Here is a 22,050-nt window from a genome sequence, read left to right as displayed (position 1 = left end):
ATTTGAAAATAAAATGGCTTCAGCCTGCAAGAGCCCCTAGAGCCTGATGGAGAATACCTCAGTTCCAAGCAGCGAGACGTACCTTTCCTTGAAGACATTCAATCAAGTGGCCAATGGTCATTCGCGAAGGGATAGCGTGGGGATTAATAATTATATCAGGCGTGATACCTTCACAGGTAAATGGCATATCCTAAAAATGAAAACAGATCAGAATTATACCATTTTTTCTTGATCGTGGTTTGCTTAGTCTATAAGCCTTGCTTTTTTTTTTTGTATGATGTAAGCCACAAAATAAAACTATACAACTTTTTCTTCTGTCAGGTATTTAATTTATTATGAACTTCCCACTATCTACCATGCTGTATGCACTCGTGGATAAAGTGAGAGTTTTAAATGCCATTATAGGTAAAGGTAAAGGTTCCCCCGCACATGCGTGCTAGTCGTTTCTGACTCTAGGGGCCGGTGCTCATCTCCGTTTCAAAGCCGAAGAGCCAGCGCTTGTCCGAGGACGTCTCCATGGTCACGTGGCCGGCATGACTAGACGCCAAAGGCGCACGGAACGCTGTTACCTTCCCACCGTAGTGGTCCCTATTTTTCTACTTGCATTTTTACGTGCTTTCGAACTGCTAGGTTGGCAGAAGCTGGGACAAGTAACAGGCGCTCACTCTGTTATGCGGCACTCGGGATTTGACCCGCCAAACTGCCGACCTTCTGATCGACAAGCTCAGCGTCCTAACCCACTGAGCCACCACGTCCTTTAAATGCCATTATACACTTACCCAAAAAAATGAATTTGGCTTATCAGCAGAGGGGCTTATCAATGAGCTTATTCGGCAACCACAAATGAGACTGGCAAATCAGTCCTTAAGCAAATCAGTCCTTAAATCAAAACTGTGCTTAGGATTTTACTCCAGTTTACACTTGCTTTTTAACAGGGGTGTCAAACTGCCGGCCCACAGGCTGGTTTCATCATACTGAAGCTGCGCCCACCCCACTGTCGGCAATGCAAAGAGTCGCGATACATTGCGACACGTCACATGACGTGGTTGAGTTTGACACCCGTGCTTTTTAACATCAGAAGGATACAATCCCAAACCGCTGAGTGAGCCCAAAGAACAGGAAAAGTTTCCAGAATTTGACTCTCAAGGAAGCTATAGAAAAGGGCAAATGCTAAATCCTCTTTGCCTCATTCCTCACCCTTTGGACTGCTCATTCCAGCGCTGGGATAATTAGGAAGAGAATTTATGTTCGCATTTACTTTCATTGGAGAGGGATTACATGGGAATCAGCAGACACATAATAGGGAATACACATCAAAAGGAATGCAGTTTCCCAGGAACCAAAGAAAAGCCCTTAAGTGTGAAACTGATTCATGTTTCGTGGATTTCAGGGAACAGCTGCAAACCTGCCCTATCATTTTTTAGGGAAATGCTGCTTTGGGGAGAAAGGAAACCCAGGAAGAGATAGTTTGCTTAGATAATCTGTCTGCTCTGCAAGTGGTGATGGGAGAAAAAAATGGACCAGGCACAGGACAACACAAACTGATTTAATGGTAAACACATGACTGAGATACTGCAAGCATTAGTTGCAAAGTTATTTTTTCATCACCATAAATGTGAATGGGTGGCATTTGAGGCAGCCATTAAATGAGGACTACCTGCAATACTTTTTAAAATTGCTTCTATTTTCCATACTTACATACATACTTCCGGCGCGATCTCAAAACCTACCTTTTTGAACAAGCTGGCCTGGCCTGATGGGATGGGGTTGGGTTTTATAAATCTGTTTTAACTTTTTTAATGTGTACTAACTTATTCATGGGCATTGTTGTTTAATCGCTTTTAATTTTTGTATCTTGTTTTTTAATATGTATTGCCCTGTTCACCGCCCTGAGTCCTTCGGGAGAAGGGCGGTATACAAATTAAATTAATAAATAATAAATAAATAAATAAATATGCCCATCAGCAGATAAGCTGAGCCTTGAATTTTTGACCAAAATACATGAAAAATGTGAGTTGGCTAATCCACAGGTAGTGCATTTTTCATGGTATTTTGGTTAAACATTTATTTGAGAGTTAGCCTATATGTAGATGGCCTTATACATGAATAGGTAAAGGTAAAGGTAAAGGTTCCCCCGCACATGCGTGCTAGTCGTTTCCGACTCTAGGGGCCGGTGCTCATCTCCGTTTCATAGCCGACGAGCCAGCGTTTGTCCGAGGACGTCTCCGTGGTCATGTGGCCGGCATGACTAGACGCCAAAGGCGCACGGAACGCTGTTACCTTCCCACCGTAGTGGTCCCTATTTTTCTACTTGCATTTTTACGTGCTTTCGAACTGCTAGGTGGGCAGAAGCTGGGACGAGTAACAGGCGCTCACTCTGTTACGCGGCACTCGGGATTCGACCCGCCAAACTGCCGACCTTCTGATCGACAAGCTCAGCGTCCTAACCCACTGAGCCACCGCGTCCCTTATACATGAATACATATGGTATATGTTCATTCTATTCTTATTATAAAATCTTTTCCATGTTTTGACATAGAACCACCTTTGAATTCTCTAAAATCTCCCAGAAAATTTAGCAATCCAGTCTGAATAGAACAGGAAATGTAATAAATTGATATTTGGCATATTTCAGGCCTGGTTTAAAAGCCTGGCGACATCCTACGTGGCCTAAATAACCTCAAACCAATGTCCCTTCCTTTATAGGAACTTTCCTCAATCTTAAGGCTCTCCTTGGTACAGTATTTCAAATAGGTCCTTTTCAGGGGAAGCACAAATTCAGAACACTTTATCCCACATAACAAGTTCCCGTACTGACTTAAATGCATTTCTTTCTGCTGTTTTACTGTTTGTTTTGCTGCAATGTTTAGACATTGTAATAAAATTGATGTAATTGTTAAAATGGCTTGATGCGAGCACAGATTTCAAAAAAGCAACTGATATTATGCTAAGTAATGTAAAAACCAAGACGTCATTTCAAATCCAATCATCATCTAAGCATGAAACCCGCTACATCCAAAGTAAAATTGGAGGCATTTACCTCTTGCCTGTACTGGATACCACAGGTACCTTTCTGACCATGTCTACTAGCAAATTTGTCTCCAATCTGTGGTATTCGAACAGACCGTACCTGGAGAGATTTAAAAAAAAAGAAAGAAAGACAGTGTATTATACCAACTATTCACAAATGCTGGATTGATTCTTGCAGACACATTTGCATAACTCCCGTACTTACTCTTATTTTACAAAACTTGTATCCTTCCTGGTTCAAGGTAATCATGACCTGGTCAACAATACCAGTTTCACTGGTCCGTAGAAAAGTGCTGCAATCCCTTTTGGTGTAGCGACGATTGGTGCTATCCAGTTCGTCTTCGTTCTCCGGCAAAGTTACGGTCTTGCCGATGATGACATCATCTCCTGAGACGCGTACGCCAGGTGCAATCAAGCCATCATCGTCCAGCTTGTCATAGATGGCATGCCTCATCCCTGAGAAAAGAAGAAAATATTACATGTTTCCAGATCAGGGCTTCTGCTTGTTTCCCTTTTCTAATAGGATAACATTTCAAGGACGATACTTGTTTTGTTTTTTAATCCAGTGCCATTCTGAATTCAGAAAGAGAAATCCACTTCTGCTTTTTAGACTAATGGTACATACGAATAACTCTGTTGCCGTCAGTGACAATGACAGGTTAGATAGGATCACTCCTTTATAACCCCTGTAAAATCATATCCTTCTTTGCAAATCGCATAAACCTATGAAACTTGGGAAATTCTATTACTGAGCAGTTATCTACTGTCCCCGTCTTCACGGTGTATTCCCTGGTCACTGTCTATTCTTACCCTGGCATGTTTCACGACTAGGTTTCTCAAACACTTCTTCTTGGTCGTATCCCTTTTTGGACTCCTGTTCTTTATAAGAGCGATAGAACACAGATCTATTGGAAGAAAGAAGGAATATCATCAGCTCCACGTCAGACAGCACTCTGTCAGTTCAGGTTAAGACATGATCTAATAATGTTCTTCAGTTGAGGTAAAGTAAAGGTAAAGTTTCCCCCGCACATGTGTGCTAGTCGTTTCCGACTCTAGGGGCCGGTGCTCATCTCCGTTTCAAAGCCGAAGAGCCAGCGCTTGTCCGAGGACATCTCCGTGGTCATGTGGCCGGCATGACTAGATGCCAAAGGCGCACGGAACGCTGTTACCTTCCCACTGTAGTGGTCCCTATTTTTCTACTTGCATTTTTACATGCTTTCGAACTGCTAGGTTGGCAGAAGCTGGGACGAGTAACAGGCGCTCACTCTGTTACGCGGCACTTGGGATTCGACCCGCCAAACTGCCGACCTTCCGATCGACAAGCTCAGCGTCCTAACCCACTGAGCCAGTTGAGCACCAGGACAAAACATGATGACATGTTGACATACATTGACAAACTATCCACTGGAGTTAAGTGACTGGAAGCCTAAGGACTAAAACCACCACCACAACTAACCTTTAATCTAAAAGTGGAGCAAAAAGGTGAGTTTCTGACCAAAAAAAAAAAGAAAAATACCTGACGACTAACACCTACAAAGAACATACTCCACTGAAGTGAAATATTTGATACAACAGACCACTGCAAAAAGCATACCAAGAATGCTTCAAAGCTAGTGGCCTATTTCCTACAAACATGCGAAATATTTCTTTTAACAGGGAAATAGAAATGCGGCAAGATGTGAAATATTTAACAAGCCAAACCTGAAAAAACCTCTGTCAACAGCAGAGCGGTTCATGATAACAGAGTCTTCTTGATTATATCCTGTATATGAAGCTATGGCGACTATAGAGTTGATGCCTGTAAGAGATTCAAGAATACACTTCAGTTATCTTATACACACATTCTTTTCACTTTACAGATTAATGCCAAATAAGCTTTAATTTCTCACTAGTTATATGCTGTTTTCTACAGCATGATGGGATGAGCATATACACACACCCAGTGACCTCCTATGGAGTAGCCTGGTGTTATCAACAGAAGATAGTTTTGTGTGGCGCAGGCATGGAATTTTCTTAGAATTTCACATGTTCCTTCAACCACATCCTTGTGAATTGTCTCCAAATCCTGTTCCCATTTGCTGTCCATATTCAAAGACTGGACCATCTTGAGCATAAACATTCTAAGAATTTAAAACTGGCTAATTAGATCCTAGTTGAAACTTTTATAAATATTTTATGCTTGTTAAAATTGAAAAACAAACAGTGCCTTCTTTGCAAAATGTAATAAGAATGGGCACACCCAAATACAAGTAATAACTGAGATAGATATGAACAAGATATAGAAATAGAAAGAATGCATTTAAGCAATAATAATTACTGTTTTGACCTCTGCCTTGCTACAGTTTTATGCCAGAAAGTACTATACTCTGCCAAATATATTAAACAAGAAGGGCTAATTTAAGGAGCAAGCTAAGCATTATTTGTAATGCTTTTCCTTTGTGATCAAACATACTGGTGCTAATGCTTTTCCGTCTGTATATTAATGAAACCTAATTGATTAGAGGTATAGGGGAAAACTTATATTCTTTACTAAAGCAAGCCTTTTCTCACTACTAGTATTGAGATCCCATAGCTGTTATTGCTAAATCATCAATTAACAAATATCAAATCATCAAATCCAAAAAAAGCCCCACATCTCACAGAAAACTCATTATTAGTAGTCTGGAATTACAAATATTTATAGTAACTCAAAAAAAGACACTTTGGCATATCTCTTTAAGAAGTGGATTGCTTCTCTAAGGTGAAGGTTTTATACCTGAAGGTATTATATTTGCACTAATCAGCAACTTGCAGTCATACCTGCTGGCAACTCTCTGAACCTCAAATATTCCATAGAACGTGTGGTCACAAGGGGCTTCTGAGGATAATATAAAACATGGGCCAGTGTATCCATACGAACATGGAAATTAGTGATATAAACTCCCATGGCTTGTTTGCCCATAGCAGATTGGTATGTATTTCTAGGAGACTATTAAGACAGGAGAAATTGTGTTAGGAATGGGGGGAAAAAACCCTTCAAATTAAATGCATAATAAAATATTATTCTATCAAGTTATAAACTCTTAATTTACTATAAAATAAAGTCCAACAAACCTGATTGTGATCTGGAAATGGAATAATAGATGCACAAACTCCTAGAATCATGGAGGGGTGAATCTCACAGTGTGTATATGTGGAACAATACGCCACACCTTTCTCCTGCAAGTCATCTGGGGTCATAGCCAGCATAACAGTCTCCTCTTCTAGAGTGTCAATGTATTCTACTACACCACTGGCCACCAAATCCTGCCAGCTAAACAAAATATCTCAGTTATTTTAGGATTAGGATTAGGAACGCCCTTTTTGAATCTAACCAACTTGCTTGTTTTTTAATTAATGCAACTACACTCAGAGCTCTAAGAACAAATTTGACAATTTATATCTGAGTTCCAAGAAAATGCATATCATTCAGGATAAGGAAAAACTAAAAGTATAGCATGCTATATTACCCATAATTTTGCCCTTTCGTGTACAATAGGTATTTGTTCCATTCCTTCATTAGGTGATAGTTTCGTTTTGTTTTTGCTTAATGCATATACTGCAGAAACCAATGTCTTGATTCCTTAGAATTCATCCCTTTTCTAAACTTGCTGCCTTAGCCATCTAACCCACTAAAAATAAAGTGTACTGAATATTGTCCACACTCAACTCTGAACATAAGAATCTGCAATGAACCCATTTGTCTAGCTGGCTGTCAAAAGAGAATCTCTAATGCAACATGGGAAAGCGATAGGAAAGGGAAGTGTTGTAACATTCAGAAGTTCACATATATTCCCTGTCTTTTGCAGCTTCCATATTTAGCACACAGTAATAATGGAGATTTCGAAAATGCCATTGTTACTTTGATGAATGAAGGGGAATTACAAGGAGGAATGTAAGCAGGTACACAGAAAGAGCTACCTTTCACAAGATCAGCAAATAGCTGTTTTCTACCACATCCAAGAAGAAAACTCTACAAAATAGTGACAGGAATTGTTCCTAGTAGCACTTGAGTTGTACTAGCAAGTCAATCACTCTAGGAAAATGCCCAGCAAGTGTTTCAGACAAAACTTTTCTCATTCTGAAAACTGTACTCAAAAGGGAAGACTTTATTCACTTCTTGTATGATTTTGGACCTTAGTCTAAATCAGACATGTCAAACACAAGGCCCGGGGGCCGGATCCGGCCCGCGAAGTGGTTTCATGTGGCCCGCGAAGCCATCCTGGAAACAGTGAGGGAATGGCCCCCACTGCCTTGGCCCAGAGACCCTCCTTCTGCCAGAGACCCTCAGATCTGTCCCACTCCTGCCCAGGCCCCCATAGGCCCCCTTGATGCGAACGATGTAGAGCTGGCCATGCCCACCCAGTATGCCATATGCACTCTAGCCACGCCCACCCAGTAGGCCATGCCCACCCTGGCCACACCCACCCGGCCCCCTGAGGGCAACCGCAATACTGATGCGGCCCTCAATGAAATTGAGTTTGACACCCCTGGTCTAAATCATCAATAACAAACACTTTTTTTAATCCCTGCTCATTTCCACATGACATTTTAGCACACACAATTAGCTCTAGAGCTGAACTTGCTTGGTTATGCCCTTTTTTTGGCTAATGAACCTTCTAATTCATGCCTGGAATTTTCTCTTCTCTTCCCACGAAAAGCATCTTTTGAGGGAAAGCAAGTACTAAATCCCACAAAAGGAGAACATTTGAGTATAACCCCACCTGTAGTTGTTATATTCACGTTCTTTCAATTGGTCAATATGCCTCTTCTTCAGTAGCAATTTTTGTTTTTCCACAATTAGAAGTGGGCGGCAGATCCTACCAGCATCAGTATAAATGCGAATTTCTCGTTCCCTGATATCTCTGATCATGGACACCTGCATGAGAAGACATAGTTCTCATAAACATTTTCAACTAGCCATTTTTAGCAGACAGGTCAAAGTGTTGAAAGACCATGTTCTCAGATGCCCTCCTGACATTTTGCAAGTTGTGAAAATGGTGCTCTTGTAACTTAATGGTGGTTAACCAATCCTGATGTCAGATAAAAACAACTGAGTACCTGAAGAGTCAAGGTGAACATTCTGAATTACACACGGCCTTTGGAGAGATAATCACAGTTTTTAATTAATCAAAATTATATAGAATTTAAATTGCAGGTCTTTTTTCTAGCTCAACGTATTTTATTGTCTGTCCCCAGATCTTTTTTGGTCTAGGTTGCACCTCTAGGTTGCTGGAATTACAACAACATTTACCTCTGACACTATGATGTCCATTTGCCGCCGAAGTTTTCTCAACGTATTCATCAGCTGCTCTGGATCTTTGTGAATTCCAACCCAGCAACCATTCACAAATATTTTTGTGGCACTTAAGGGAAAAAGGGAAACAGTTGAGCTGCTGCTTTAGAGGGAACCATATAGAAGCTAATGGAATTCCATTACACTGCGTTTGATTCTTACTCTGCAATTGCTGCTGGGGAGATTTCTTCCAGGTTTTCCATACTCCATTCTTCTAAAAATTCCAGAATTGGGGATGGCTGAGACCCCACAGAAATATAGGCCATCAGAGCAAGATTCTTCACAAGCCCCACAGCATGACCCTAAGAACAAACACAGGATTAGTCTTCAGGATTAGCGAGCTCTATTATGCACAGGCATTCTGGCAATTTTTGAAATTATAATACCATTTAAGACAAGACTCAAGACTATTATATGAGAATGGATTCTGATGCCCATTTGGTGGAAGACAAAACCTGTGAAACCCTTTTTTAAGGTTTCACGGAACACCCTCTAATAATTGCCCTGAATTTTGGTAGTTGGTTTGTTAAAACATTCCTGCTATTTCAAGATACTGTAGAAACAAACAGGAAATATATGGCAAAAACCCAATAGCAAACCTAACACTTTTAAAAAATTAAAAAATAAATCCTGCAGGATTCTCCCAGAAATGGGAGAAAAAGAACAACCTAGCTTAAGTTATTTTATATTAATACCACACTCATTGCAGCTCTTCCATAAATGTTCCCTGTGGCCAGCAAAAATGTGCTTGCCACCGTTCACAGGTAACTCAGTTCACAAACCCTTCATACTAACTTACTGGGTTTCATTAACGCCCAACTGTAACTTGAGAAGATGTTTAAAAATCTGAAAAGACACTCTACTAAATACTGCAGAAAATGATGGCAATAATAAGGGGAGGCAGGCCTCTTTCATGGAAGCTGTACTTTCCACATGCATTTTTTCATAAGCGTCACTTACGCAGGAATTTTTCCTATGAGAATTAGGCTAATCTTCCTATGCAAAGTAGCCGAATTCACATGGGAAAAATCTTACAGCTCCAATTTCTTGAAAAATTCCATTCACTGATGGTACAGAGCTACTTAAATACAACCTTTGCATTACCTCTGGAGTTTCAGCAGGACAAACCATTCCCCACAGAGTGTTGTGCAACTGCCTGGGCTTTGCTAGTTTACCATCTCTTCCAATAGGTGAGTTTAAGCGTCGCAAATGGGAAAGCGTAGAAGCAAAGGTGAGACGATTCAATACCTCAAGAAATGCAATCAAGGACATTTTTAGGTTTTTCATAAGATACGAAACCTAAATCTTGTTGCCATAAGCTCTAAAAGTTATATTACCAACTATGAGGAATACTGTATGTCACCGACAGGGAGTAAGCAAGAGTGAGCTGGACAGCCATATAGATCAGACATGTCAAACACAAGGCCCGGGGGCCGGATGCAGCCCGCGAAGTGGTTTCATGTGGCCCGCGAAGCCATCCTGGAAACAGTGAGGGAACGGCCCCCACTGCCTTGGCCCTGGCCCAGAGACCCTCCTTCTGCCAGAGACCCTCAGATCTGTCCCACTCCTGCCCAGGCCCCCATAGGCACCCTTGATGCAAACGATGTAGAACTGGCCATGCCCACCCAGTAGGCCATACGCACTCTAGCCATGCCCACCCAGTAGGCCACGCCCACCCAGGCCATACCCACCCGGCCCCCTGAGGGCAACTGCAATGCTGATTCGGCCCTCAATGAAATTGAGTTTGACACCCCTGATATAGATTTTCTTAATAAATAAATAATTAAAAAAAGTTTTATTTGCAACATTTATCACATATAATTTGAGGACTCCCATTTTACTAATGTAATTAAGCATAGTTTAATTTAAGGACCAAAGAATACCAGGGGCGCTTTTAACCGAGAACAAAATCTAATTATTCTCTCAGGTGGAAGTTGACTGAAATTCTTTCACAGTGCAATTTTCTTTTCTTTTTAAAGGATTAATCCTCTTGTGCAGTTCCTCAGCTAAATTTAATTTTCCTCACCCGGACAAGACTCATTCTACAATTCTTTTATAACTGTAGCAAATTTGAGCATCCCTAAAATGGTCAGAATGAATCAGAGAGCCTCCATTATCTGCAATGTGAAAGATGGGGAAATCTAGAAGTATGAATTTTAAAATAGTCCCCCGTGGATTAAAATACCATTTATTCCTCCCACGTATACACTACATCTGCAATAACAAAAGAGGTTATTTTAAGTAGTAAGAGGAAGGAAGGGGCACAAGGAAGATATGCAGTGTAACTGTATTAAGGAAATTCTGGATAAAAGATCCATTTGGAAATAAATAATCCAGTGCCAAAGAGTGAGGACTGCTGCTGGTTGAGAAAGAGGTTAAGATACTGAAGTCCTGAGAAGAGAAGCTAAAGTAGAAGGAACAAAATGAAGGATGGGCAGAAAATGGGGCAAACAAAGGCTAGTAAATAAATAGTTTATTTTCCTATTCATTCAGGAAAGAACAATCAGGGAAATAAAATGAGCATTCTCATATTTCAGCCAACCTGCTGAACTAGAATTGCTGTCATTCACTAAAAAGAATCATGGTGATATAATCATGTCTCTCCTGAGCCCATAACTTTAAAGAATCTAAATTTGAATGGCAAAGAGTATCTAAAACAAAACACTGTTTCACACAACAGACAATACACTTACTTGTGACACTCCAGCTCTAGCCTGGTGAGCTTTCTTCTGATCTCCCCAGTTGCCAGTTGCCAACGAGTATTTCAAACCATCTGATATAATCCTTGTTTTAATTGCCAACTCCAAGTTAAAATCTTTGCCTCTGTCAATAAATTTCTGGGCATATATTCTAACCTCTTTCAGCAAATTCTTAAACATTCTGTTCCAGAAAACAGAAACATCGTATAATGATCAGTGCGGTTTTGCATATTTCCCCATAAGCTTCCTCATAAAATACCAAACCAAAAAGTCTCTATTTGCAAAAGATTAAAAGGTAAAGGTAAAGGTTCCCCCGCACACGCGTGCTAGTCGTTTCCGACTCTAGGGGCCGGTGCTCATCTCCGTTTCAAAGCCGAAGAGCCAGCGTTTGTCCGAGGACGTCTCCGTGGTCATGTGGCCGGCATGACTAGACGCCAAAGGCGCACGGAGCGCTGTTACCTTCCCACCGTAGTGGTCCCTATTTTTCTACTTGCATTTTGACGTGCTTTCGAACTGCTAGGTTGGCAGAAGCTGGGACGAGTAACAGGCGCTCACTCTGCTACGCGGCACTCGGGATTCGACCCGCCACACTGCCGACCTTCTGATCGACAAGCTCAGCGTCCTAACCCACTGAGCCACCGCGTCCCTCTTGCAAAAGATTAGCTACAGTTAAAACCAGATTGCAACGGGACTAACATTCTCAGGATGGATACCAGATGAATAATCTTTTCAACTAGGCCAGAGCATTTAAAGCACTCAGGTACTATTATGAATCTGATTATCCTGACATTGTACAATGAAGCATTTGGAAAAAAATAAATCAGTTTAACAGTTACGTTTCAGGGGGGGGAAACAATTAAGTAAAACACCAGGCTGAGGAGCAAAATCTTTCGCGCCTTCCACTATTTTCTATCTCCTTGATTATCCAAGCACTATTTAGAAAGAGAACTGTTTCTTTTTTTTTTATTGAAAAGTTTTAAAATACATTTTTAAAAACATAAACTCCCTCCCTCCCCCTCCCCCCCACTTCCCCTCCCTTCCCTTCCCAGAGCTGAATACAGGGTATAAACTTTAACCAACTTAAGCTAAAATAAGCTAACCAACTAAAAAAAGACATTTTAATTCTATCGCACTTTAACTCCTCTTAACATAACTAAATAACTAAATAATAATAACTAATTAATAATACATCATATAATACTAATACTTATTCATATACTAAATGAAACTTTCTAGTCCCGTATTTATTCTGAAGAAAGAGAACTGTTTCAAATAGTCTAGAAGAGCAATGTGTTTCAGTAATCATGATAATTTCAATTGAGTTCGATAGTTAACACAAAATTAAAGGGTCTCAACTTGAAGATTTTACTGGCTATAAAGTCAACAATCCTTGAAACATGCATTATTCTATTCTTCCAGGGTAAGCAATACTTTGCAAAGAAGGAGAAAAAGGATTAGAAAGCAAAAACATTAAAGGCAAGAGATAAAGGAAAAGGAAATTAATGTTAGTTTACAATTACACTATTAATTATAGCTTTCTATAGCATCGTGTACCATTCTTGCAAACCATCTTTGCTTCCATGCACTATCAATATATTGCCTTTTATTCTCTAAACCTGGCATTTCTCTCTCTTTGAGGATATCATTAATTCCAGCTAACCATGATATTCCCAGTCTTTCCTATCCTCTTAATCCATTCATTCTTCCTTCACATATTTTTCCCACAGTTTGATTTTCTATGGTCAACCAACTCAATGCATTTCTTTTCCACCACTTTCATAACAGTCATTCATTTTTTTATTCAATTCACATTTAACCATCACCCATCTCTTATCTACAGATTACCCTGCAGGCCATCATAATTTACAGAGAAGTAAACATGTGTATTTTTACACATAACTTTTCAAAAAGGTGCAGTGTACTTACACAATCTAAAGTAATAATGACCACATCTACTCACCCTCTGAAGAGGAAAGCAAGTAATGGTCCTGCAAGGTCAAGCCGCTTGTTGCCGTAGTGATCCCTGTCGTCTAGTTCCCGTCTCCCTAAGGCTGCTAGCAACAATCTATGAACCATGTACCTGAGAAACAGTGATTGACATAGATAACAGGAAATTAGAAGTTCAGGTTTCTGAATTTTGTACATAATTTTATTTATTTATTTTAATCCCATTTATATCCCGCCCTTCTCCGAAGACTCAGGGCGGCTTACAATTTAAGCACAAACCAATAGCAATACAAGTCAACAATTTACTCCTAATAAAGGAATCTGCCCAATCTATCATCTATTCAGAAAATCAAATTGCCATCGGAAGTACCTCACTGCATGTTATTTAAAATTGCTGCCTACAGTTTTAAAGCTGCAATTAGCAAAACTCAACTTTTTTCTTTTATTACAACTCTATTTAAATCACGTGATTCATTTTTGGAGGATCGCTGCAGCCTCTGATATTACTTCTTATATAAGGCCACAGCTAGTTCAGCACTCTTGAAATTATGCAGGATGAACAATTCAACAGAACCAAGTCACTCCTGATTCTTTTTATGTGATATTTTCACATTATCTCTTGCTATTCTCACATTTGGAGATTCCTCACTATTTTTTATTACATAGCAATTAAACATACCGAAGCTCATTGCTTTCTAGGCAATCTCTTCAATATGCTGCTTAGAATCATGAAGGATCAGGAATTTTGTAGATAACAAAACCCAGAATATCTGTACAATCATTCAGGAACCTTTATCTCATAAAAATATTGTAAATAGGTCAATTTTCCTTTTCAAAATACTAATGAAGCACCAATAAACTAATAAATAAACTATAATAAATAAAACGGACAAACAGGAATGCTAGTACTGAGGTCCTCCCAACAGCATAATCGTTCAGAAACTTTCCACTGTACCTTTGACCCCCTGCATCTGAATAAATAAATAATAAATAATAAATAAACTAATAAAAGACTAGTTGAGTTTAAGACAGCATTTCATTGCATCACACTGAGCCAGTAAATGAACTTTACAAATGTGCTGGATCATAAATAAATGTATATTTTAAATACTCTCTTCCAAAGCATGTTCCACTCTTACTATTTTTTCCCCTAACAGACCTCTGACTTCATATTACAAATATGAATCTTCCATACCTGGGGCACTTTACCCATGTTTATTTCAACTGCCATAATCCCCAGCCAATATGAGCACACAAAAGTTTACATGAATAGTATTCTTTATTAACACATACCCAAGAAAATAGGCCTTTTTTGTTTCACAGAAGTCACTGACACCAACATGTGGAAGCATCTCTTTCTGTAAGACTTCTTTGGCATACTTGATTCTCTTTTCTTTAGTGACACCGGGCTTTGCACCTCTTGAACCAATGAAATTCAGTGCAACGTTCTGTTCCTGAATGACAAACGCTTCATCCAAAGAGGGCTTAACCTATTGCACACATAAAAAGAAAAGGAGAGTTACCTTCTACAAGGAACTTCTTGGAACCTAGAAATATGTTATCAAATGAAGATGCACAAAAATAGTCAAGACTCAACAAGTTCTAGCAAGTTTCCTGCGGAACATATCCAGTGTTGATTCTTGTGAAGCAAAAGTTTATCAATGGTCACAAATCAGGATGGCATTATGTAATCTCTAGGTTTCTAAAGCCAAATTAGGAAATTATAATTAAAGGTACTTTATAGTAAATAGTAAAGTATACTTTATAATAAATTGAAGAAGATGAACTGAACAAAGAGCTAATTCTACCTCTTCTACTAGAAGGTATGTATTTAGATTTCTTCTGGTTCCATAAAGCAAAATCCCCTCTCTTTAATAGCGTGTACTGATTTCAGCTGAATGTGATTTGGTTCATCCCTTAAATTTCATTCTAGCACACCGTAACTGGTAAAGAATGCATAGGCAGTGAAGAAACTTTCTTTCTATCCTAGAATAGGAATGTAGGGTCCATCTCCCTATTACCAGAAAGATACTTTGGAGTAAGTCCAACTACCATTCTTGGGGATGAAGCTAATAGGTAAGAAATACTTAGCCTCTTTGTGACCATGTGTAAACAAAGTTGGTGTCTAAAGAGGATCTATATAGTTTATAATCTTTATAAACATAGGTGGCTGCCTCCCAGAGCTGCCATCCAAACGTCTATTGAGGCCAGTCACGTGACACTCTATTCAAGAGTGCTGTGAAGCAGGAAAGAGGCAGCATCGTGCTGGCTGGGAATGCCAGGCAATGCATTCTCTCACTCCATTTTTTAATAGTAGAACATGAAACTCATTTCCTCTGATTTCCTGTTTGTATGAGGAAGACAGACTATCTAATGAATGAACTCCTCCTGACCTTTTGCACTCCAAGCTTCAGCCATGCATTCTCTGTGATGGAATAGGCTATGTCCAGTTAAACCGTAGGAAGTTGTATCTGATTTTCTGCCATTCTGCATGCCCATTCTGGCATCAATGGACCTCATTCTTCAAACTGGTCAATCATGCTTTATTAGTGCTCCTTCTCACCAATGTGATGTTATTTCTGTTAATGCCCTGTAACTTGTCTGTCAAAGGTGCAGGGGGAGGGTTTCTGAATGACTATAACACTGCTTGCTTCCTTTACGTTCCCACACCACTGGAGGCCTGACGAGAATTTTCCACTAACTGTCCAACTTCCAATTCTTACGCCACTCTCTTAGTTGGCCATGGCGCCCTCCTGGTGCATGATTCTATACATGCGCTGACAACATGGCAGTGAAAGCACTGATGGTCTGCTTCTCTCTTCTTTACTATCATCCTTTTATTCTCCAAGACACAGTTGATTCCTTTCTCTAGAAATTGCATGCAGTTCAATTTGCTTTCGAGTTTAATAATGCAAGAAAAGCACATCTAATAATATACATTATACTAACTTAGCAATTAATATATAGAATCATGGACTTTACCATTTCCATCATCTCAGGATCTTCAAAATCATAAATGATATGCTCCAAGATGTCTCTGTCAGATACAAACCCTAATGCACGGAACACAATAATGATGGGCACTTCCTGCTTGATATATGGCAAAGTTGCCACAATACGTTGACCTATCGCACTCTTCTTTGCACCCTAAAGTTAGAACAAATGCAACAGCTATGTTATCAAACTGTATTTAGGCAATATTTCGTGATTTTAAGATGCACTGAAATTTTAAGAAATTGCACACACACAGAGTCAAATCCCTTGGACCTATGCACTCAAGTTGAGGGGGGAAAAAAGCATCTCCAACTTCTAATCCTTGCAGGTAGTTCAGTAGAATACCATAGTTGACAATTTCTGAGATCATTATAAGGTTCAGCAAGACAAGAATGGTCAGGTTCCTGCCATTCAGGTCATTACAAAGTATCCACCAGAGTGACCAGTGCAGTTTTTGTCCATGCCCAGGTTTGAATCCAAAGTGTCAAAGGTATCGATATCTCTCACACACAATTCAGGATTTGTTGTAACTTTCCCCATTTGAAAGATCTAAGAGTCAAATGGCCTTAAGGTATCCGATAACTCCCCCACCCCACCCACCCCAAAAAACCCCAAAACAATCAGGCAAAATTTTCCCTTGAAGGTGGGGACAGACTCTGGGAGATCCAACAGGATTTCTAATTGACTGGATTTAGACCTTGGCCTGCATTTTTTTACTTCTGCAATTTAGACTGGCAAGATAAGAGAGAATTATGTCCTGACAAATCAAGGCAAGCCTAATATAGACAAGAGGGTCAGAAGGATGATCATTCTGTTCATTTATCAAACCCTAATTTTTAAGTTATGATTTGAAAATTATGAACTGAAAATTCTCACCTGCCCACCTCTGGCCAACATGCTAACCCATATAGTACTTGTTGGTCGAGAGGAGTTCTCCAGGCAGGAACGGCACTCTCCTGTGTATGCATATTTAGAATCTTTCTTTGCAAACACATATACTGTGTTTGTAGCCATTTTCTCTTGAGCAATCAGAACCTGTTTGTAGAATATGAACGAACATAAAAATACCCTGTTTAATAGCTAGTTTACTGTTAAAACATAGTCTTTTGGAATGCTTCAAACTATAATCGCACAGAGTTGCTGGAAGTCATGATATACATAATTATTGTAAATATTTATATTTACAGTATATGATTATTTTCACTTGCAAAAAAAAACCCTAACAGAGCAGGTATGGTACAAACAATTCTGAGTTCCAATCTCCACTTAAAAAATAAATAAAGCAATCTCGTTTGTTTCAACCAAAACAGCCCCTTGTGTTTATTGTATTTGTTAAATGGTTGAACAACTCACACCTTCCTCACATATTATGCAATCATTAAATACCCAGGATATAATTCAAGATAGAAAATCAGATGGTTAATCACAAAATACTGTAGGACTCTTTTTTTTAATAATCTCTTTTAAGAAAAATACTCTAAATTTAAATCTAAAGATGGATGTTCAACAGGGACTGAAGCTATGATATAGCAAGCAGATGGAAGATTCTTATTCATGCTCTCTTCCTGAATATACCTAAACCTTACCTTTTCTGATCCATTAATAATAAAATAGCCCCCAGGATCAAGAGGGCATTCATTCAGTTCACAAAGATCACGATCAGTCAAACCATTTAATAGGCAGTACGTGGATCGCAGCATGATCGGAATTTTTCCTATGAATGTTTTTTGATGCTGTGTCTGCATCTGGTCTTCTCCTTCCTTAATAACTGTCTTAGTTATGTCCACGTACAGTGGTGCAGAATACCTTTGGAAGAAAATTTGCAGCATGTTTCAGGGGAAGTGTTAAAAATTAAATATCTTCTCAAATCATTTAAATAACAATATAATCAGGATTACTTTGCACCACTGTACAGTACTTCAATTAATTATGCAACCCTTGTACGTTATAATAAATAACAGAAGTAGATAGCTCTTACGTAAGATTTCTGAGCCTGGCTTCATTTGGCATCATAGGTGAAGGGGCACCATCTCTTTCCCAATGAGTAGGCTTGGACAGATAAATTTGTTCAAATTTCAAAAGATAACGTGACTGAAAATGATATAAGCATGGCATCAATTAGGAATCTCATCCAGCGGCACCTTTTATCGAATATTTATTTATTTATTTATTTAATTAATTTTAATTTAATTTATATACCGCCCTTCTCCCGAAGGACTCAGGGCGGTGTACAGGGCAATGCAATAAAATACAATATACAAAAATTAAAAATATTAAATACTATAGCCCTATTCAATAAATTAATACAAAACTATAAAATACCCCTAAACCCATCAGACCAGGCCGGCTTGTTCAAATAAATGTGTTTTTAGGTCCCGTCGGAAGGAGCGAAGGTCGGGAGCCATCCGGAGCTCAACCGGTAGACGGTTCCAAAGGTCTGGCGCGCCCACACAGAACGCCCTCCCCCTGGGGGCCGCCAGTCAACACTCTTTGACCAACGGCACCCTAAGGAGGCCCTCTCTGTGGGAGCGCACTGGACGAAGGGAAGTCGATGCCGGCAGCATGTGCTCCCGTAAGTAACCCGGACCCATGCCATTTAGGGCTTTATAGGTCATAACCTATATTAAGTGAGGAGAAGCTATGCAAACGTTCTGATAAGGATCAAGAAACTGAAGGTGAATCTTGACCCAAAGGGAACATTATGGAGAGCCAATTACATTCTCTGGGAATTTGGAAGATTATATCATCTGCTTTGAATTAGCTTGCATTCCTCCCAAAGGAATGAATGTATAACTGGAGGTTGCTCCTTGAACTGTCACTAGTAAGAGTAAGAAGCAGCCTCTGTGGCAAGAAGTACCTTTTCCTAGCCAGGATTGGTCTGTTTTATGTAGCAATAATCTGGCTGCAGTAATACATGCACTGACAATCTTAATACTGGACCACCATAACGCCCCTGCTTGTAGTTTACCTATGAAGTTGGCTTAGCAATTACAATAAGTGTAATAACATATGTTACAGCTATATTGCCAAATTGGACAGTCTAACAAAAACATATCACATCTGGTTTTCTAATATACAAATGTCATTAAAGATTTTTTAAAAGGAAGATAAAAATTAAGAGAAAGAAAAGAAAGAAATCAAAGAGAAAGCTAAAAGTGAAATCAGAAATTGCCTTTTGGAAAGAGAAGCAACCAATCTGACATGCTACCTACCTATATAGAGGATACACAACAATTGGCTGTTGGCAGTTATGACTTGTACTTTCTACTATCTTTAAAAACAGAACAGTTTCTTACTGGTTCTTCTACTTCTCCGGTAGCATGTTGAGCTTCTGCTTGTAGATCAATTGGTGGGGCATCTTCTACAATTCTTTGCACAGTCATCTGAATGAACTCATCAAAAGAATCCAGCTGCTGTCGAACTAGGCCTTTTTCATCAAAATAGGAGCTTTGGAAAATATTTTAGAGTCAGTCAATGTTTATATTCAATCTTTATCATAGCATAGACAATCAAAAAAGAAGTATTCTCACCTATATGAAATAAGAGAAAAATTGATCTTGCTATCTAAATTTTTTACTAGTATCTGCATTAAGTTATAACTTATAATCAGCAATTCTTTCTAAGTTGCTCTGAAGTATTTTTTGTCAAGCAAATATAATGGACATATAGTAAAAATTATATCTGTTTTGCCAATACACACACACACACACACACACACACATTCTCCTTTTAATAGCCTTCAAATAATTTCTTCCTCATTACATTGGCAGCAGAATAAAACATTTATTTACCCAATCCTATATATATATATATTCTGGAAAAATGTAAAAATCCAAATAAAACCACAATAAAACAAAAATATCATTTAACTGGATAAACATACTCATTTTAAAAATCTCTCTAGAATAGTTTTGAAAGTGAGCCGAGGTTTTCATAACAAAAAGTACAGTGAAACAAAGTAATTTATAGAAACCAAAACAAAATGCATGCACGTAATTTTAAGCAACGTATAACAATATACACAATGTATACCCTCCTTCCCCACCTGCATCACTTTGAGATATATTGGTATTACAATTTCTATAAATTCCAACAAAGTAAAATGTTTATGCCGTAAGTACAATTCTTCAAAGAGATTAAATAGAATATTTATAAAATATACTCACATTTTGAAATAATTATAAAACAGTGATTATATACTCACTGGTATATAATCACTGTTTTATAATTATTTCAAAATATGTATTATGCTACCCTATCAACAGACTATTTCTTGATCCTAAATATCATTGTCCTCATTGAGAAACACTTTTCCAATCTGGCCTAAATTAAGCCTATAGTCCCATGCATATATTTTTCAGAACAATGACTGTGTAATAAATTTAAAACACAAAAAGTAAACAAAATGTATGTACATGTGGACATAATAAGCAGGCTAGCTTATTAAAATGTAGCTGATTTAATAATTTAAAACATATTATTTGTGTTCCCAGAGTCCACAAGGCACTTTTTCTAAATATTTTGCATAAGCCCACCTAAGCGTAGTTTCTCCTAAATTTAGTGCAATAACTTTGAGTAAATGTGCATTGTTAGGTTGCCCACTCTGCTGATTTTGCCTGGAAAAAAAAACATGTCCATGTGGTTTTCTCTTCTCCAAAAATGTAAACGGATTCTGGGAATTCAGCACATTATCTTTTTAGTATAAAATATTACCTGATGACAATCCAGCATGCTTCTTGCCACAGATCTGGAGTGATTTCATCATCATCCTCATCATATTGCATATCTACAAAAAAAAGGGGGAGATAAGCAACTTCTATAGCATCTTTCTAATCGTTTGCACAGAAAGTATTATTTTTAATGTTAATAGTTTATTATTTTTTATGTTTACTTCTAAAATCTCTGGGTAATAAAGTCCAAACAGTAACAGCTTTTCAGTATCTTGAGCAGAGGTATGGAAAAAGAAACTGAGATCTCTTTATAAATTATTTACCTTGTATTTTACCACTGAGTTATGACTTTGCTTTTATATTAAATAATTTAATTTCTAATTGAAAATATTATTTTTTTACGAAAGTAAAAAATGTCTTCTACAGTTATCTGGGAATAAATTTTATGCAATAATGGGGCATCTTCAAACCATTACCTCTGCATTTGCAAAAGCAATCATGTCTTATACATATTAAAAGTCACAGAAAGGCTAAATAACTGAAAATAAAAGCTAGGTTTTGTTTCTAGTCTGACTTGTAGTGGCCGAAAAAAATTAACGCAAATGTTAACTGCTAAATTCCACAATTTATGTGGAATGTTTGTACCCAATATCTTTTTTTCTAGCTGCACTAATATTTAGTAAATGGTATGTATTATATATTGCTGTGAGAATTTAAAAGTTTTAAAAATGAAATCTGACAACCCAGTAGGCACAGCTGCATAGAAAATGCCATACTATCATTTAACTGCAGCATGGCTAAACTCAAGAATTTAGATATGATATACTTTATATTACTACATATTAAAACAAAGACACTTCATATACTGGGGTTTGAAGTTGACTTGTTTTCCTGAAATACAATTAAAATATCCAGCTTAACCTGAGGTTGAACAATGGCTCTTATTCAAACGTCTTCACTTATATTACATTACGATTCTAACAATGGGATTCATTGCTCATCCCTTGGATCTATTCTACACTGTCCTCCTCCAAGCCTTAAAGCACAGAGAAGCAATATCGGCCTGATCTGATTAGATCTTATAATAATGATTGCAATATTATAATCGAAACCCTTCGGACTCCCCAGCATCTTTAACAGGATGGAGATTAAAAATCAGCCAGGCTACTAAGTAGTAGGTTACTTGGGATGCCACCAGGAAAACCAACAGACAGGACAATTTTAGGAGCCAGAAATGGTATGGAACAGAGGTGAAGTCTCCCTTCCAAAACGGCTTCCTTAATAAGAGACTCACCTTCGTCCGCATCATACATCTTGGCAAAGGTGCCTCACGGCTGGCCACGAATACACGCAAGATATTAACCGCCACCGAGACGGCTCACTTCTGAAAGAGAGC

The 22,050-nt window shown here is 38.5% G+C and overlaps 1 protein-coding gene across 1 annotated transcript in view; it reads right to left on the bottom strand.

The window, feature by feature from the left end:
- The window catches only part of POLR2B (RNA polymerase II subunit B), a 24,664-nt gene extending 2,614 nt beyond the window's left edge, over window positions 1-22,050 (bottom strand). Inside the window, exons 1-21 of the mRNA XM_081317159.1 lie at window positions 21,949-22,050; window positions 20,698-20,770; window positions 19,281-19,431; window positions 17,963-18,075; window positions 17,571-17,790; window positions 16,861-17,019; window positions 15,973-16,137; window positions 14,284-14,480; window positions 13,004-13,123; window positions 11,038-11,224; window positions 9,449-9,592; window positions 8,507-8,646; window positions 8,303-8,414; window positions 7,773-7,927; window positions 6,124-6,322; window positions 5,830-5,998; window positions 4,732-4,828; window positions 3,841-3,935; window positions 3,236-3,486; window positions 3,041-3,130; window positions 83-190 (exon numbers count right to left, since the gene is read on the bottom strand). Of these exons, the coding sequence (XP_081173285.1) occupies window positions 83-190; window positions 3,041-3,130; window positions 3,236-3,486; window positions 3,841-3,935; window positions 4,732-4,828; window positions 5,830-5,998; window positions 6,124-6,322; window positions 7,773-7,927; window positions 8,303-8,414; window positions 8,507-8,646; window positions 9,449-9,592; window positions 11,038-11,224; window positions 13,004-13,123; window positions 14,284-14,480; window positions 15,973-16,137; window positions 16,861-17,019; window positions 17,571-17,790; window positions 17,963-18,075; window positions 19,281-19,431; window positions 20,698-20,770; window positions 21,949-21,967 (2,964 nt within the window). The 5' untranslated portion in view covers window positions 21,968-22,050. The remainder of the gene's footprint in view (window positions 1-82; window positions 191-3,040; window positions 3,131-3,235; window positions 3,487-3,840; window positions 3,936-4,731; window positions 4,829-5,829; window positions 5,999-6,123; window positions 6,323-7,772; window positions 7,928-8,302; window positions 8,415-8,506; window positions 8,647-9,448; window positions 9,593-11,037; window positions 11,225-13,003; window positions 13,124-14,283; window positions 14,481-15,972; window positions 16,138-16,860; window positions 17,020-17,570; window positions 17,791-17,962; window positions 18,076-19,280; window positions 19,432-20,697; window positions 20,771-21,948) is intronic.

Source organism: Vipera berus, assembly GCF_964194415.1.
Source record: "Vipera berus genome assembly, chromosome: 2".
Classification (NCBI taxonomy): domain Eukaryota; kingdom Metazoa; phylum Chordata; class Lepidosauria; order Squamata; family Viperidae; genus Vipera; species Vipera berus.
This window is presented reverse-complemented; position numbering and strand designations above follow the sequence as displayed.